The sequence below is a fragment of the Vigna angularis genome, chromosome 9, assembly GCF_016808095.1.
Source record: "Vigna angularis cultivar LongXiaoDou No.4 chromosome 9, ASM1680809v1, whole genome shotgun sequence".
Lineage (NCBI taxonomy): Eukaryota > Viridiplantae > Streptophyta > Magnoliopsida > Fabales > Fabaceae > Vigna > Vigna angularis.
In genome coordinates, this window is record NC_068978.1 from 26,446,286 (window position 1) to 26,465,797 (window position 19,512).

General features: G+C 35.8%; 1 protein-coding gene and 1 pseudogene across 5 annotated transcripts; one reads left to right on the forward strand and one right to left on the reverse strand.

Annotated features, from left to right (window-relative positions):
• The first annotated feature begins 1,172 nt into the window (after window positions 1-1,172).
• On the forward strand, window positions 1,173-12,518 carry LOC108347449 (uncharacterized). 5 transcript variants are annotated; one of them, XR_001833892.2, is made up of 4 exons: window positions 1,173-1,845; window positions 2,142-2,276; window positions 10,883-11,266; window positions 11,390-12,518. XR_001833892.2 is itself a non-coding variant. In XM_052868219.1 (3 exons), the coding sequence occupies exons 1-2, from the start codon at window positions 1,533-1,535 to the stop codon at window positions 2,273-2,275; spliced, it is 447 nt and encodes a 148-aa protein (XP_052724179.1). In that variant the 5' UTR covers window positions 1,326-1,532; the 3' UTR covers window position 2,276; window positions 2,665-3,353. The 5 variants fall into 5 exon arrangements, 2 of the variants coding, with proteins under 2 accessions (XP_052724179.1, XP_052724178.1); XR_008245185.1 differs by lacking the exon at window positions 11,390-12,518 and having other exon boundaries at window positions 1,185-1,845; window positions 11,092-11,157; XR_001833893.2 differs by lacking the exons at window positions 10,883-11,266; window positions 11,390-12,518 and adding an exon at window positions 6,099-6,115 and having other exon boundaries at window positions 1,186-1,845.
• On the reverse strand, window positions 11,099-17,690 carry LOC108347448 (GPI transamidase component GPI16-like; annotated as a pseudogene).
• Window positions 17,691-19,512: the final 1,822 nt, after the last annotated feature.

Genomic DNA, 19,512 nt, shown 5'->3' on the forward strand with positions numbered 1-19,512 from the left:
TCCATGATTAAATTTAAAAATATTTTAATTGTATAGCTACAACTATTATTAAAAATATTATTTGTCCATGATGGATCATTCCATGAGTTAGTTTTCCTTGCTTCATATAAAATGTTCATCAAATTAAATTACAGAATAAATATATTATAAAATATTAATTATCTAATGATTGTAAAAACATGTTTTTTTTATGTTTTATCAAATGAATTCTATTTTAAAAATATTAATTTACAAACATTAAAGTAAATATTTGATCTCACATGAATAAATGTCATACTTTGATTGAATATTGTGTTTGACTTTCTTTTACACCCACCATTGAGTTATAAAAAATATTTATGATTATTCTTTTAAATTTTTAGTATTCTGATCATTATTGTTCATGTAAGTTATAATTATTACTATAAACTAATAATAATTAAATATATTGATTTTGTAGAACTTTTTTTTTTTAAGAAATAAAAATTGAAATTTTTTGAAGTTATTTAATTAGATGGCCAACTTAGATTTAGTTAGATTTTTAAGAATGTGAAATCCTATCTTAACTTAATTATCTTCTAAGGATTAAATACTAGACTAAATTTTAATATGGAGAAATGTACATAGAGAAGGTGTAGAAATATTTAAGTAAAAGAAAAAAAAAAGATATACATTATGAAAAGAGTATTAAACATAGAATGTCTTCACTGTTATATAACTTAATAAATTATTTTGAATTATATAATTTATAATTTAATAATATATTTTGGATTGGATAGTTTTAAAATATATTATAAATTATATAATTTAAAATATTTTAAAATTAAAAAATATATTTTAAATTACATAATGCACAAAAGTATTTTAGATTATATATTATGAAATATAGTTTTAAATTATGTAATCCAACCATGATTCTAAATTATACAATTTAATTATGTTATTGCATGAATTAAAAATATATTTTAAATTTCATAATTCAAAAATATATGCTATAAAATATGAATTATATTCTCAAATTACCTAATCCAAAAATATATTTTAAATTATACAATTTAAAATATATTTTTATTTACAAAATTCAAAAGTATGGAATAATAAAACCTAAACTATATCTTCAAACTATATCTTCAAATTGTAAATTATATATGTGGGAGAATGTATACAAATTTCATAAATCTAAAATCTAAAGTGTGGACATTTTCAACTTTTTAAAGGCTTCCATGGTGGTACAAGAAGAAACCCAGGTTAAAAATACCACTTCCCATGAATAAATTGCATTAAGGCCCAATACATGTCACAGGGCCCAATGACAGATGCAGAAAAACCCATCCCATTGTGGGTATTATTATAGACAGTTCGAGAAAGACTCACAGTAATGGTAAGTTCTGGAAATGAAAAGAAAGGAATAGCTCATAGGCATGATCATGAATGATGATTTTGCATCCCAGCCTGATCCAAACTTAAAAGCTACAAAGAACAGTACCTTCTGATTCTCTTGCAGAATCACAAACACTGTTTACTTTTGTTTGCCATTGTTGTGCTGTGTGTGGATGTCAGGGACAGGGAAGAAACCCACAGAGATAACCATAAAGCTGCTATGCCCCTCTCTCTCGAAGATGGCCCAAGTGGTGGTGTGGGAGGACCAGAGAATCGACTTGGGCTCCATTTCGCGGGCCTTTGGGCTTGATCCATCAACACTGAGGCTGAACGGTCACTTCATCAGCAGAGGAGTGGACCTCATAGCTTCCTCCCTCACTTGGAACTCTCTTCTCTCTTTCTTCTCCTCCAAAGGCTTGCCCACTGGCAGAGACCAATGTGATGCTCTTCTCGTCACTGGCAAGCTCTGCAAAGTAGGACTCAAGCGTATGTCTCTTCACTTTCACTTTCTTCTTCTTTCTAATTTTTCAGAATTCAAACTATGGTTTCTGTTACTGACGCAAATTACATGTTTTGATTTGAATGTTGGTAATTTATTGTATTTCATTAAGGTATTGTAATTGGGGTTTTACCTAGTTTTCCATGTGTGTTCCTGAACATGCTTAGTCAATTATATTTTTTCAATTTTATTCCTTTCTGTTATTTATATTTTCTAAATAGGATGTGTGCTTTGTTTAAGAATGATGTAATTTTCCTTAGCTAAATATGGTTGTGATGATTAGGAGGACATGACTCACTAGATTTTCAAAATGGGATTGGCAAGATGATAGAAAGTGAGAATGCTGTTAACATTAAAGGAATTCAACTGGAAGCTATCAACTTGATCAAGAATAAAAAGTTGAAAGAGAGCAGCTGAGGTACATAATTCAGTTCCATAATTATAAGTAGGTTTTATTAATAAATATGTTTAATATCCTATTTTATGTCAAGTTTCTCGTTCGAAAATGTCAAATTAGTCCATTCTTTAAAAAGTGCGTCAATTATGTTGTCACTTAATAAAATTTATATCAATAAAATCTTTTCCGTTAAATCAATATAATGGCGTTAACTATTTTTCTTTCTCTTTTACTTTTTTTTTTATTTTCCTGTACAATACAGATTTTTGTCAGTACTTTAAATACTCTCTCCTCCCATATCACTCAAATACTCTCTCTTCGCATATCACTCATGTAGCCCCTACCTCCCATGCATACTCTTCTTTACTTTCCATTCTTCTCTCTACTCACTTGAATCTAATTTTTCCAGTCCAAGCCACCTTCTTTCTTTTAAAGATCAAGAACAAAACTTTAATAATCCCATTTTACAATTTTCTCTCTCCATATTTTTCCTTGCTTTTTCGATACACTCTCCTCTCTCCTACAAACATAAAACCAACCCCTTGCTCTCTCTGTTACGATGCCTTCCTTCATTCATCTCCTTCCTTCTTAAACTCCAGAAACCACTAAACTCCTCTCCTCTTTCTCTTTTCCATCACCTAAATACCCACTCATCTAAAATCACACTCCCATACATAAAACCTTCACTTCTCTCGCTTCCACCTCACGGCCATTCTCTCTACTTTTCTACTCCTTCTCTTCTCATTATAAAGGGTTGAAACACTTACTTCTACCAACTCATCTACACTCCCTCACACCACTTTCAACTCTCTTCTCCTTTAGATCCACATCTACTCTTCCACCTTATACTCAACGTGAACTTCTATCCACCTTTACAAATGGGTATACAGCAGCGCTAGCCAGAGGGAACCATGTGCTGGTGCAGCTTTTTGGCAACTATTTGTTGAAGAAATGGAACATGACTGATGGTTATGATATCATCTTTCAACGGAATCCTTCCACTGCCAAAATCATCGCCCAACAGTCTTTAAGGATGTATCGTATTCGATAGTCATATATGTTGTACAAATTGTTTTTTAAATCAAATAAATGATTATCGTCTATAGCAATTATAAAAATATGACATGTTTGATTTGCACTCTTAGGATTTGTAATATTCTTTGCTTTTTATAAATTACTCTACACTCTCTTAAACTTATGTTCTAATTTAAGAAGTCAAAAAGATTATTTATCACTTAACAGAAAGAAAGGAACAACAAGAGGAGATCTTTATTTTATTAAAGACTTTAATTAATATGTTAAAATTTCAAAATAGTTATGTGTGTTTTTAATATATACATAAACACATAAAAATAAAAATTCTAAAAGGTAAAAATAATAATAAAAAGATTTTGAAAAATAATATTTTTAACACATAATTTTTTTACATTAGATATTATCTTTCCTTATTTTTTATTCTTTTTTTAAAATAAAAAAAATTATTCTTTTATTTTACCTATGTATTATACATATAATAAATATAAAATTGTCACTCTTTATCATTATTTTAATATTTTCAATTTTCTCTTAGGGCAATCACCTTACCCGATTTATTGGACCAATTTCAATGAAACTAAAAGGTTATTATGGGGATTAGAAAAAAAAATGGTTAAAAAAGTTCTATAAAGAATTTATATTAAAATGTATATTAAGTAAAAGGTTTAATACCCAATTTTGTCCCTAGTTTGGTTTGCAAATCTCAATTTAGTCCCTCTTTAAAAAAATGTTTGAAATTGGTTCTTACTTTTAAATTTTTTAGTCAAAATAGTCCCTTCCGTTAAGTATAACTAAACGGAGTTAATAGATTAATGATGTGGCACTGCTTATTGATTACGTGTCAAAAAATGTGCTTACGTGTGTTGGTTAATTAGGAAATAAATTAGGGAAGAAAGGATTTTATTCAGAAATGATTTTTTAATTGGGGAACAGATCCAGATCCAGCCCTCTGCCAAACTGGCCACCGCGCCTCTTTCGCGCCTCTTCTGCTGCCTTCTCTTCTTCACGCGCGAGGCCGACACACTCTCCTTCTGTCTACCGCGAAAAGCCCTCCGCCAAACCGGCCACCGCGCCTCTTCCACGCCATTGCTTCGTCAACTCCAGCCACCGTGCCACTGCTTCTCCGATCCCATCTGCTCTCTTCGACACCGGCAACCCAGGGAGGGGTTCGTCTTCATCGCACGTCCAAACCTCCACCCGATTGGCAGCCGCGAGCCACTGGAGCCATCGCCAGTCGAGGCGAAATCTCTCCTCCTCCGTCGTTCGTCGCAGGCGGGAAGTTCTCTCCCTTCTCCGTCCGTATGTCTCCCCCACCTCCACAAATTCCAAACTCATTCATCACTCCACATACAAATACTTCATCACCTCCGTTCACCCAAACCCCAAACTCACAGAGCACCTCCATAGCCACCAATCAAAGCTGCAAATCAGATTGAGAACCTGTGCCGTTCCCGCACCCTCGAGGCCTTCCATCTCGATCCCTCCTGGTGGGGCATCAACGTCCAACCCCACTCTGGTTCTCCGGCCAACTTCGCCGCCTACACTGCACTGCTCCAGCCCCACGACCGCATCATGGGTTTGGATCTCCCCTCCGGCGGCCACCTCACCCACGGCCACTACACTTTCGGTGGGAAGAAGATCTGTCTAGGTTTAGAAATTTTCTAGGTTTGGATTTAGGGGAAGCTGAAAGAGAAGGTTCCCAAATTCGGAAGTGAATCAAAGACAAAATTTGGTTGTCCCATCTTCCCAGGACAAATTCAGGGAACGTCATGTAAGGGAGGCCGAACGGAAGCAGAGGCGAAAAGGGAGTGGGTGGTGGCTGCAATGTGATGAAAGTGGGGCGACCGGAGTAACAGACAATATAATTTTTCACAATTTAAAAATGATAATATCCAGCTCAACCTTTGACAAATATAAAAATAATATAAAAATGACACGTTACAATGCATTATGCCAGATAATCACTCTCTTAATTCCGTTTGGTTATATTTAACGAAAGAGACTAATTTGACTCAAAAATTTAAAAGTAAGATCCTATTTCAAACACTTTTGTAACGAGGGATTAAATTGAGATTTGCCAACGAGACTGGGGACAAAATTGGGTATTAAACCTAAGTAAAATCTGACAAAACTTGTGTTGGACAAAAAAAGTAAACGAAAGAAAAAAATAATTAACGTCGTTTGTACGAATTTAACGAAAGAAATTTCATTGATATAAATTTTGTTAAGTGAGGACCTAGTTGATGCACTTTTTAAAGATGGACTAATTTGATATTTTTTAGAGAAACTTAGGACAAAATAAAATATTAAACCTAATAAATAAGTATATTTTCATTTGAGTCCTTACTTTAATTGGGAGCTGAGTGTTATCTTATTTGTTCGTGTTAATGTAAAACAATAATGAAATAATAAAATTCACCTATTACTATTTTATATTAATCATAAAATTTTATATTGTTTAAGACATGGATATTAATCATAAAGAAGCAAGACGAATCTATTTAATATTAATCATAAAGAAGCAAGATGAATCTCATATTTTTAACAATTGAGTACAAAGAAACAATAGGGGGAAATAAAATAATAATTATGTCATCCAATTATGAAAAGATTAAATGACAGATTTAATTGAAAAATATAAAAATTGAATATCTAAAACTCAATTAAAAATACACAAATTTATGAGAGACTTAAAACTTAATTAAACATTATAAATATCATTTTACAATTCTGTTAACACCTATCTATCTTCAAGCTATTCTGTGTGTTGAAGATTTTTACTATACTTTTCTTTGCATTTTTCAAAAGGCGAGATTCTGAAAGGCTTGTTAGAATTATTGGTTTATGTGTGAGTGGGTATGAGCTGTGTGTGAGTGTGTATGAGCTGTGTGTGAGTGTGTTAAGTGTGTTACAACTAGAGAGCACTCTCTCTAGTTCTATAAATGTAAGCTTAAGAGTAGAAATGAAATAAGAACTTTGAGAAACATTTTTTTCTCTCTTTTAGATCTTAAGTTGGTATCAGAGCGGGTTCATCCTGCTCTGGTTTCCGTGTGTTGTCCACTAGCACTGTCACTGCTGGTCGCACCTGTCCGGTGTCGTTAGTCATTGTCTGCGGCTGTCTCGCCACTATCTGCAGCTGTCAACTGCAGTTTCAAGTTCTTCAACTTGGTTATCCGCCATCCAGGTATCTGTTCGCCGCCGTCCGCCGCCGTCTGCCGCCATACGCCGCCGTACGCCGCCGTCCGCCGTCACAGTTCCGTCCGGCGACCACTGGATCTGGTTCGCCTCTTCACGCGAAAGCCAACCCCACCGGTGGGTTCGCCTGATTCTCCTCCACGCTCCGTCACGCGCCGCCGCTTTGTGCGCTGCGAACAAGCGCGTGCTGCCCACGCGCCGCCATCTGCTCACCGGAAAGTCTCTGCGCCACCTCCATAGCTGTCGTCCTCAGCTCCTCTGTCCGTTCTGACCCTCAAAATCTTACTTTAGTGGGTCTAGAAGCTTCTCTTTAAGAAATCCTTAAGAAACCCTCTAGGGTTTTCGGGTCCTACACGGTTTTTCTTATTCTTTCTTTGAAAAATGGCATCTGGAAGTGCTCTTTCTTTCTCTGGAAGTCCCTCAATCACTTCCGAAAAGCTAAATGGAAAGAATTATATGTCTTGGTCTGCTGCTGTAGAAATGTGGTTCCTTGGTCAAGGACGTTATGACCACCTTGAGCAGGATGAGAGTCAAGTACCTTCTGACAAAGTTGAACAATGGAAACAAGCTGATTTTCAACTGTGTGCCCTATTGTGGCAATCTGTGGAACCCCGACTTTTGATATCTCTTAGAGCCTTCAAGACATGTCACACCTTTTGGAAGAAAGCCCAAAGCATTTATGCTAATGATATTCAACGTCTCTATGATACCGCAAACAAGCTCGCCTGTCTCAAAATGACAGACCATGATATGGTCTCCTTCATGACGGAAGCCCAAGCAACTGTGGAAGAATTGAGAATGTTCTTGGAATCTTCAGAAGATATCAAAAAGAAGCTTGACCAGTATTATATGGTAATGATCCTACGTGCTTTGCATCCAGATTTGAATCACATCAGAGATCAACTTCTGACAAATCATGAAGTCCCTTCCTTGGAAGCCTTGACCACACGTCTTCTTCGTGTTCCTGTGCCTCAGTCTCAGGAAACTCATGAAACAATAGAACCATCTGTCATGGTTGCCACGCGAGGAAGAGGACGTGGAACTAGAGGAGGAGGACGTGGAGGACGTGGAGGTCGGGGACGTCAATGCTCTTACTGTAACAGGATGGGTCACACCCAAGAAAACTGCTACTCCTTGCATGGCTTTCCTTCAAAAACCGCCAATATCTCTCAGGCTGAAACTTCCACTTCCAACTCCAAGTTTACTGAGGAAGAGTATCAAGAGTATCTGCGCTTAAAGTCTAACAGCTTGGCACAATCATCTCAGTCCTCAAGCACATCCACAGCTTGCATTTCTCAATCCATGGCAGGTCCAAATTCATGGGAGCGTGGCTCGGGGAGACAGATTGGAGAAGGATATGAAGCTGGAGGTTTATACCATTTTGGATTTCGTCCACGGGTATCTTGTGTTGCCGCTCTTCCCCCTAAAGTGTTACATGATCGGTTTGGCCATCCTAACTTGTCAAAATTAAAAAAGATGTGTCCTGAACTTAGTGGTCTTCAAACTTTAGAATGTGAGTCCTGTCAACTAGGAAAACATGTTAGATCTGTCTTCCCTAAAAGATCTCAATCAATGTGTACTTCTAGTTTTTCTATTATTCATTCTGATGTCTGGGGACCTAGTCGCGTCTCTTCTTTTGGTTTTCGGTATTTTGTTACCTTTATTGATGAGTATTCTAGATGTACTTGGGTTTATCTGATGAAAGATCGCTCTGAATTGTTACCTATTTTCACATCCTTTTTGAATGAAATCAAAAACCAATTTGGCCAAGTAATTAAAGTCTTAAGAAGTGATAATGCTAAAGAGTATTTCTCATCAACTTTTTCTTCACTTCTTAGCTCCCATGGTATTTTGCATCAGTCCACTTGTCCTCATACACCCCAGCAAAATGGTATAGCCGAAAGAAAAAATAGACACTTGGTTGAAACGGCTCGTACTCTTTTGCTTAATGCTCACATTCCTATTCATCACTGGGGGGATGCCATCTTAACTGCATGTTTTCTTATTAATAGAATGCCCTCCTCCTCTCTCAATAATAAAGTTCCTTTCTCCGTTCTCTTTCCCAATAACCCTCTCTTTCACACCTCTCCTCGAGTCTTTGGTTGTGTTTGTTTTGTTCATGACATGTCTCCGGGACTTGACAAGCTCTCTGCTCGTGCGATCAAATGTGTCTTTTTGGGCTATTCTCGACTTCAAAAAGGGTATCGATGTTACTCTCCTGAAACCAAGAAATACTACATGTCTGCTAATGTTACCTTCTTTGAACAGACACCTTTCTTCTCTCCATCTGTTCAAGATGTTCATATCCTCCAACAGGTACTTCCTATTCCAGTAGTTGAGTCTAATATCTCAAATACCTCAGTCAATCCAAGTAATACCCAAGGTCCTCTCGAACTTTCCTCTCCACATACTGATAACCTTCGACACAGTACCCCGATGGATAATCCTCTTCCAGAAAATGGTGGATCTCCTTCTTCAGATTCTTCTTCGTCACCATCTCCTGTCACGCCTCCTGGTGAAGATGATTTTGGTTGGCCCATTGCTCTCAGAAAAGGTAATCGTTCCACTCGAAATCCTCATCCCATTTATAATTTTCTTAGTTATCACAGAGTGTCGCCCTCCTTTTATTCACTTTTATCCTCAGTGTCTCCTGTGGTTATTCCTAAAACTGTGAAGGAAGCACTTGATCATCCTGGATGGCGACACGCCATGATTGAAGAAATGCAGGCTCTTGACCACAGTCATACTTGGGAGCTTGTGTCACTTCCCCCAGGCAAAAAGGCTGTTGGTTGTCGATGGGTATATGCAATTAAAGTCGGTCCTAATGGTGACATTGATAGACTCAAAGCTCGACTGGTTGCAAAAGGGTACACTCAGGTTTATGGTCTTGATTATTGTGATACCTTCTCTCCTGTGGCAAAGATGACTACCATTCGATTGTTCTTTGCAATGGCAGCCATTCGTCATTGGCCGCTTCATCAATTGGATATCAAAAATGCCTTTCTCCATGGTGATCTTGAGGAAGAGGTTTATATGGAGCAACCTCCTGGGTTTGTTGCTCAGGGGGAGTCTCGTATGGTTTGTAAATTGAACCGATCTCTATATGGGCTCAAGCAATCACCACGTGCTTGGTTTGGAAAGTTTAGCTCCATTGTTCAAAAATTTGGGCTACGACGCAGTGAAGCAGATCATTCAGTCTTTTATTATCATTCATCTCTAGGGAAATGTGTTTACTTGATAGTATATGTTGATGATATAGTTATTACAGGAAATGATATTGCTGGAATATCTCAACTGAAGGAGTATTTGTGTAGACATTTCCAAACCAAGGATCTTGGGAGCCTCAAATACTTCCTAGGCATTGAAGTAGCTCAGTCAAAAGATGGAGTTGTAATCTCCCAAAGGAAGTATGCTCTGGATATTTTGCAAGAAACAGGCATGATTGATTGTAGACCGGTTGATAGCCCTATGGATCCAAATCAAAAATTGACAACAGAAGAAGGTGAGTTATTCTCCGACCCAGAGAGATATAGGAGGCTAGTTGGGAAACTAATCTATCTTACTATTACAAGGCCGGATCTATCTTTTGCAGTTGGAGTGGTTAGTCAGTTCATGCAAGCTCCATGTGTTGGCCATTGGAATGCTATCATTCGCATTCTAAGGTATGTAAAAAAGGCTCCTGGGCAAGGGCTGTTATATGAAGAAAAAGGAAGCCTTCAGGTATCAGGATATTGTGATGCTGATTGGGCAGGTTCTCCTATTGATAGACGATCTACTACTGGATATTGTGTTTTCCTTGGAGGAAACATTATCTCATGGAAAAGTAAGAAACAAAATGTAGTGGCTCGATCAACAGCTGAAGCTGAATATAGGGCAATGGCTTCATTAACATGTGAACTTATATGGGTAAAGCAGTTCCTTCAAGAACTTAACTTCTGTGACATCCAGAGTATGAAGATGTATTGTGATAACCAAGCTGCTCTTCACATTGCATCAAATCCAGTGTTTCACGAGAGAACCAAACATATAGAAATTGATTGTCATTTTGTTCGGGAAAAGTTATTGTCAAAAGAAATATGTACTGAGTTTGTTGGATCAAATGACCAACTCGCAGATATGTTGACTAAGTCATTAAGGGGACCTCAGATTGAGTTTATTTGTTCCAAGCTTGGCACATACAATTTGTATGCTCCAGCTTGAGGGGGAGTGTTAGAATTATTGGTTTATGTGTGAGTGGGTATGAGCTGTGTATGAGCTGTGTGTGAGTGTGTATGAGTTGTGTGTGAGTTGTGTTAAGTGTGTTACAACTAGAGAGCACTCTCTCTAGTTCTATAAATGTAAGCTTAAGAGTAGAAATGAAATAAGAACTTTGAGAAACATTTTTTTCTCTCTTTTAGATCTTAAGTAGGCCAAAGCTGCAAGAGAAAGCAACTATGGGAAGATGTCAACCTATTCAAGAAACTAAAAATAGATGAGGACAAGTCAGGCAAGTTCAGCATTCATTACATTTTATGGCATTGCCTTCCCCCATCCCTTCCTAAGAAAAATCTCTTATCTGTCTACGACTGCCTCTACTACACTAACACATTTAATGGACTCTTCTCAGATATTGGAGATAAAATTGATGACCACTCTAGGAGCATTGCACGCAACCAGTTTACGTGCAGCTATGCAAGTAAGAATCTGAAGCTTCTGCACGTAAGAATCTGAAGCGGATACGAGAAGACGAGGCAATTGTGGCAGCTAACTACAAAAGAATTAGATAAATTATGTCTCATTGGGTAAAAAAAAAGAACAAAGTATAGTGCACATTTGCCATTTCGTTGTTAGTTAGCTTTTCTCTTCATTTTTTGCCCTTTTTGGTAAACAATAACTGTACATTTGTTTATATGTATGATAGGCAGGATGACATGATTGAACCTTCCGAGCGCTAGGAAAATCATATTTCTTGCTCAAGAATTGGGAATAAAGAATTATTGGCAACCTAATCTCTTCGAAAAGTTCCATGAACCAAAACTTTAATATCCCTAACTTGCATAAACATAAAACTTATAATCTTCTGAGTAAAAGTCAGTTGGTCCTAAATCAATAGCATAGCGTTTTGATTCATTTGGGCATCTGAAAATGATATCTCATTCTGGTTGTTTGCTTTGAAGAGCTGACCAAAATAATATTGAGCTTTCATGCCACATTAACGAGATAGATGCTCAATATAGGGTAAAAAGTGCTCTCATGTTGACTCAGTTATTTTGAACTTCCATTTCAAACAAAGTGTAATAAACTGTGTATACCTCTTAATTGGCTTGCTAGATCAGGAAAAACATGTTCGATTTATCGCTGCAAATGCCAATCGTGAGATAATAGTTATAAAATATGTCTAATGTGCGGTGAAAGACAACAAGGGTTTATTTATGGTCTTTACTTGGGAAATTATGACAAATGATGGAATATCCCACCAGTCATGCCGGCCTAAACAAGTGTGCTTGAAGGATGGTGATCTCTTCAGTCAGTGAATCCCCTTGTGGACAGACCTTCAATCCGGAATGAACTAGAGGATTCGACCATTTTCCTATAATTCGTAGAACTTTTTTATGTCATTGACGTATAAGTGTTAACAGCAGCCATGGAGGGTACACCACCTCTTAACATGCCCAGTATGCAAGTTCCATTATATAAGTACGTGCAATACTTTGTGTAAGCCAGTTACTGCTACCATGGTAGGAGACTTTTGCAAGATACACTCGTATAAAGAGGTATGATACCTGTTAGGAGTTGGAGGGTTCATGAGAGAAGGAATAAAACTGGGAATACCTTACTGTATTGGCAGTTAGGAGGAGTGGGTATTCGTTTGTATAAATAGCTAACTGAATAGCTGTGAATAGTTAGTTGATTGTTTTGTAGAAGTCTAACAGGAATTTATCATTCCTGAGGGGAGGTTAAGCTCTCACAGTTTACATACTCTGTATTCTTTTACTATCAATACAAGAATATATCATTCTTTCTTCTGGATGTGGGTGTGTTGTGTGCCTTTTAGACGGTTTGTGAAGGGTTCTTAGAAGGGAACCTAACAATACCACTCCGATCATACCAAGATATCCCTTAAATAGACAGCTTACTGAGGTTTCTTAAATTCCTCTGGGTTTAAGACTCCTCCGGAAGCAATGTCCACTTACTCCCATCATAAAACTAAAGCCCTGACCACAATGACTACCAATCATCAGAGTTACGAGTGCCCTCTAATGTGAAAAAAGGGTATTGCACGTTTTATTACTTAAAACCAGTAGAAAATCAGAGGAATAAATTTTTTTATAATCAATCAATTAGTTCATGTACATTGTTTTGGTCGACTAAAAACATGTATGAATGCACGTACACAGGAAAGTGGAAGTAAGGCTTGTATTGTACATAAAATATATGCAATCAGACTATAGTACACGGAAAACTACCGGGTTGGAAGATATCATTGTGAGTAGTATTGCCATGAAATTGCAATTCCTGCAACCAGTAATACTCTGAGAATCAATTTTGGACTAACAAAGGATGATGATGATGATGATGAAGGAGACGTAGTTGATTCCAATGGTCTGCCTCTAAGCTTGGCAGATAATTTAGTTAGTACTCGACGAAGGAAAACAGCTTTGCTTGCATCTACAGGTAGGAAAACAAGAAACATTAGCAACATTGATTAGTTTGGTTATAGAAATAAGACATGTTGCCTATTAATCTTGGCATTTGTGAGGGGATGGGAGCTTTTGGGCATTGGGCATTAGGAGATCCAGACTCTGAAGTTCTACAGCTTAGGCACTGTGTTCAGAAAATACACTTTAATAATGTCGAAATATAAATATTCATATTAATGGATCACCATAACCAAAAAAGCTCAAGTAGATTAATCTACCAAAATTACTCATTTCTTTAGTTTGCTATTGAATTTGCATGTTTAGTTTGTAATAACAGCACGCAGTCATAAATAACAGAAGGTAGGACTTCTTTTTTAATTACAAAAGCACCACGCTTGAGGATTACTCATTGTTGCTAAAAATTGATTTACTAATGTCTCAAGATGCAGACACGGCAAGAGCAGAGAGCAGAGGTTTTTACCTTTGTTTTTCAAAAGTCTTTCCTCCTCTCCAACTCGTCTTCTGAGAACATTTACCAAAGAACCAAAATACAACGCAAAAACTGTGCATGTAATTGTGATGACATTATATGGCATACTGAAATCAGGAGTCGTCAAGGGTACAAGTAAAACTTCTGTGTAAGAGAGAACAGGACTCTTTTCCTGCAGCATCATAGATTTGGATAGTAAGAGGCATGACAAAGGAATATTATACGTACAAGTGTCATCAGAAGAAAGAGTGTAAATTCAAATAACCTGTAATTTAGACAACAGCGGTGACTTGCTTTGAGATTTATCATAAAATTGCAAACCAGCATTGAAGTCAGGAAAGCTTATTATTGCAGATGGAATGTCGAATCCTTGATTGGCATCTGGAGGGTATTCATCAATGTGCAAGAAGCCCTATGCAGGCCAAAAAAACCAAGTCAAAATCTATTTTGATATGAAGAAACCAATTTCCTATTCATCCATCTTAACATGATCTTAAGTGAACATAACACAGGTAGTTTCCCATTCCACATTTATGAAAAAGCAATACAGGTATCACTTTTATGCCGTGGTGTCATATGCTTCATTGTATGCTATAAACGGGTCAGCCATGCCCATTTAAGCACAGCTGCCAAAAATAGAAAGGGTTAACAGCGCTTATATTTTATTGTCCTAGCCAATTTAAGTGAAGCCCATAACCTAAATGGACAATTCACCTATACTCAAGTAGGGTCAGAGTTAAGCATGGCTTAGTCCCTTTCATCACTACTTCTAAAAGGTTGTATTACCAAATTGATATTTCCTCCTTCCTCCTCCTGCTTTCATATACTATTAACAGCAGTCTAACTTTCATACTCCCTCTGTTCAACAATGACTACAGTTTAAGGTTATCCATACCTGGTAAAAACAATAATAAATATACTGCCTTTTGGAATAGTTTTGCTGAAATAACCTCACTCGTTCTATAAATGCGTTAATTTGAATAAGAAAGAGAAAGTACATATTGGGAAGAAAAACAGTAATGATCTATAGAAAAGTGAGACATTTAATCAATTTGAAACTTCTTATTTTATGTGGCTAAAAACGCAGTCATTTTTGGAATGGAGGAAGTATAACATAATGAGTTCCTTATTAACATTTTTTAGATGACTTACAGACATTAACTTAAATAGTTTGACGTTGATAAAAAAAGTTAGGTAAATATTGAGAGGAAAAACTACAAATGTCAGTAAAGAATTTGAGCAAACCTTGTCAAACTCTATTCTCAATACAGCTGACTTCATTTCACAAGGAAATTGGAGGACTAGCTCCATCATCCCTGGGGATACTTTGTCTTCAGAAGGTGAAACACGCATTCTCTCAACAAAATCTGTGAGTACTCGAGGTCTTTCATCAACTAATAATTGCAAAGTATGATAATATACTTTAACATACCAAGGCACAACTTGGAGAACATTAACTTGCAACTTACACCTCTCTTCAATATTATTGGTTACAAGTCCCTGGGTCATTTCTGTTGATTTCAAGGATATTGCAATAGCACCCCTTTCATTTCCACTTCCCATCAAAAATCTACTAGCATAAAAAGGTGCATGTGGACTGGACCAAACAATTGGATGCTCCCACGATAGGCCTAAATCAAATTGTTCAGTATCCTTGTAATCTTTGATTGGGTATTCATACAGAATTGAGGAGTCCTTTCCCAATTCTGTATGCACCCTTTTGGGAGTAACAGACAATTTAAAGCCACTGTTCACTCTATAATCTTCAGGACCTGTGTCATTATTAGCAAATTGAGCAGTATTCTTATGGAGATTCTCAAGTTGAGCAACTAGACCTCTATCAGCATGAAGGTAAACATTACTCAGCTTGGCAAGGACACACCTTCCACTGATTTTTCTTCCAAATATTGAACTCAGGGACCAGCTTGGTTGTATCTTTGCTTTGCTGACATGGTTCATATCAGCATTCTGATCATTAGGCTGGAGTACAACTGTAAGTGTTTGTTCTAGAATAATTCCTGATCTTGACCCATCTGAAGGAGCAGAGGACATTGTCAAGTGCAACCGCTGGGAGTGGTAAAAGCTTCTGTAAATAGATGGTCTATCCATTAAGGAAGAGAGACCAGCTTTATCTCGACAGGGAAGGAGTTTCAACCAGGGTGTAAGATTCTCAGTGCAGACAGCTTCACGTGGCAGTGTACCATATCTTAAACGACCCAGAGCTGATTGAAATGCCCATTCAGGGGCTGAATACGTTGTAGAAGACTCCAGGAAGTTGATTGAAGCACAAAAGAGACCTGATAGTGAATGGGTTAAATTTTTCCAAGAAGCATCAACCTGATGTGGAGGGACATCAAAAACTGCCCACAATTCAACTCCTGGAGGCTTTGCATTATGACTAGATATTGGATCAAATCCACCCCATCTATCATAGTTCCATCGACCTTATGTAAAAGATAACTCCATTGACTTAATATGAAACTTCTGAACCTGTCCGTTAAACACTAATCCTCATGTTACTTAGTATATTCAAGACAAACTCTATATTTATAAGCAACCAGAATGTTACTGATACCAGAGTAAAAGCACAAAAAGCAGCAAAAACTAATGGGTAAGCAAGGAAGACTTAACTATAACTATTAGAACAGTAAAACCCAGACTGTCCATTAGTGTTTGACGTAATATAATTGATTTCCTTTAAAATAAATTCATCGAAGGTAAAGGTTCTTGTTCTTAATTCCTATTGTGAATAATAATATTTAAGTCAGAACCATAGTCAATTTCCTTCTTCAGCACATTTTTTTATGCATGATAAAATGAAATGTAAGAACATATTCTCAACAAAAACCTGAATGGCACAAATGAAAATTGAAAAGCAAAGAGAAACATTAATGTTTCATTTTATGATAATACAAGAAAAAAAATAACGATCAAAATTTAAATCTACAAACCTAAACTTTTTTCCTTATTTGTTCAATTGGTGGATACTGGATATAGAACAATGAATGAAACAGTCAAATACTGAAACGCGTATTTTACATCAGAAAAATATGTCAAAACTAATTATTGAAGCATATAGAGTGTGTTTCACAAGCAAGTATTTTATATCGACAAAAAAGTCGATTCAAAGACAAATGTCAAGTTGCAGCAGGACAAAGAGTGCTATAGTTACTGCATTAGATAAATCTCTCATTTCCCCTTTAAACTTGTCTACCTCCCTCCCCATTGACATTTCTCCTTTAAAAAGAACCACCAATAACTACTTGCAGCAGCGGAGCAGCCATATATGCTTCCCTAAACATATACAGACAATAGCAAAACGCATTTTTCCAAACTCTACACCCACTTTTCTGCATTCTATCACAAACCCTTTTTACTTAAAAAGCAATATTTCTTAGAAACCAAAACAATAATTTTTCCTTGTTCAGGAAACAATTAACAAAACCCGTCATCTCTCCATATTTAGCACAAACGAAAATGTCGACACACAATTAAGCCAATGGTTATGAATCCCCACATCAGACTTCAAATATTTCTCAGAAGATTGTTTTGCATCTACATTATTTTCAAAAACTTAACAGCATCCTTACATCCAAAACCACCGAACCCGAGGCATGTAAACAATTAAAAGCTATTCGTACGTTTTCATTCACAAAAATCACAAAAAAGAAAAAAGAAGAAAGCACGGACCAGCTGAGAAATAGATTTGGGGAAGAGGTGGTGGTGACGAGCGAACGAATCGACGTCGAGAGGAGCTTCATTTTGGAAGTGGAAATGCGCGAGAATCTTGCGATCGGGCAAGGGCTTCAGCAGCAACTCCTCCGAGAACTCTTCTTTTTGTGTTGTTGTGGTTAAAACCAGAGAGAGTAGAAGAAGAGGAAGAAGAAGGAAAAGAGAGAGAGGGAAAGTGGCTTTGGGAGGAAGAGCCATCGGTTGCGTCGTTTTGGTTGGTCTTGGAAATGCTTGGCGAGTGAGACACTGTGCATGTCTGTGTTGTGTGCTGGTTACTACAGAGATTCCGCCATGGAAATTGGAATCGCAGTTGCATTTGGCGTGCGTCCCCTCGTTTCAGAAATGGGGCCTCTACTTACTGCACCCCTGAATTACTATAATTTTTTTAAATGGTTTATTTCAGTGGTGAATTTCATATTACCTATTATAGAAATCTTTTGAAACGAGCTTCTTTAACAAGTTTTCTAGAATAAGCTTTTCCAAAGTATATGAGATGTTTTTCATCAACAAGCTTTTGAGAATATATGATATAATTTATATATTAAATACGCAGATAACATATTTATTTATAATAAAAAAAATATAAGTTAAATTCAAAATACAAATAAAAAATAATAATAAATAAACTAAAAATAAAAAATAAAGATAATAAAATATCATTTTAAGATATCTAATAATATAATATATCTAACATTTTCTTTTAGATTAGTACATAAAAATCATACATGTTATTAATATAATCAATAAAAAACTTAGTAAAAATATCTACTTTTATATTCAAGTGATACCAAATTGTTAATGATTTGTAAATATTAGAAAAGGAAATATTAACACAAAAGACTCCCGTGAACAACAAATCTAGAAAATTACTCTATATAAATCTCTTCTTGTAAATCGTCATTAAAAAATGCATTATTGACATCTAATGGATAAAGAAACCATTATTGAAGAGCCACGACAATTATAGATAAACTAACCAAAGTCATATTTGACAATTATAGATAAACTAACCAAAGTCATATTTGTCACATGAGAACAAATATATATGGATAGGTCAAATATACCAATGACAAAAGAGAGGTCATAAGAGACAGCGAAAGAAACCGTAGATGAATAAAAGAGAAAAATCCTAAAAATCCAAGATTCTCTAATCGAGACACTTGAAAGAGGGAGAAAAAGAGCGACCTCGACACTCCGAACACGCACGACAAACTTGAAAGAGTTGATAAAGGTGACCTTAATGCTCTGAATTGTTGTTGAATGAAAGTGAAACTTTGACAACGGCAATAGATGACACTATTGTCGACATTGACAAGTGCAAGCGATGAAACTTTTTTTTCCTAAAAAAATCTTAGACTCTAAATACTATGTTGAATATACTATATATAAAGATTAATTTCCCTTGTAAGTACTAATAATAAAGAAGTTTACTTTTTATATTTGGTTTTCATTTAAACACATTTTTATCGTTTTTTATATTTTTTATATTATAATATTTGTCAAATTTTTACAATTATTAATAGAAGATTGTATTTTATTATTATTATTATTATTATGAAATTTATTATGTAACTTACTAAAATACATAAATATTTTAATAATTTTTATTTTTAATTTAAAATAAAAAAAATTAAAAATTATTTAAATACTTTTAATTTCAAAACTTAGAATCATATCTCCTATATTTTTGTTAATTAAAATTTCATATGAAGTTAAATAAGATAACAAACTCTATTTTTAATTATATAAATATGATGTTTTTTGTTTCAACATTTGGTTTTGTTTGTTGTTATAAAAGTGGTTATCTTTTGTTTCTGCTGAGGTCATTAGAGAAAAGATTTGTCTTAATCATAAATGCCTTCAAATGTGCATTTAAGTTAGATATTTTCATCTTACTTTTCAATATTAGAACACTTCCATTGGGTGGAGGTGTGTGACTATCATGATTTTGGTGTCAATATTAAGAACACTTCAATATACACTTCACGGCAGAGTCGGTCTTTCAAAGTTCAACTATAAAGCAAAAAAGATGCCACCCATTATCCATGTTATAACCCTGATATAAATCCCACACGAACAGCAATTTAAATCATTTGGAACAAGTAATGACCTGACATTAATAAAATCCATACCAGAATTAGCATTTTGGTGTCAATTTTGGGGTATTGAAAATCAGCATCTTCCA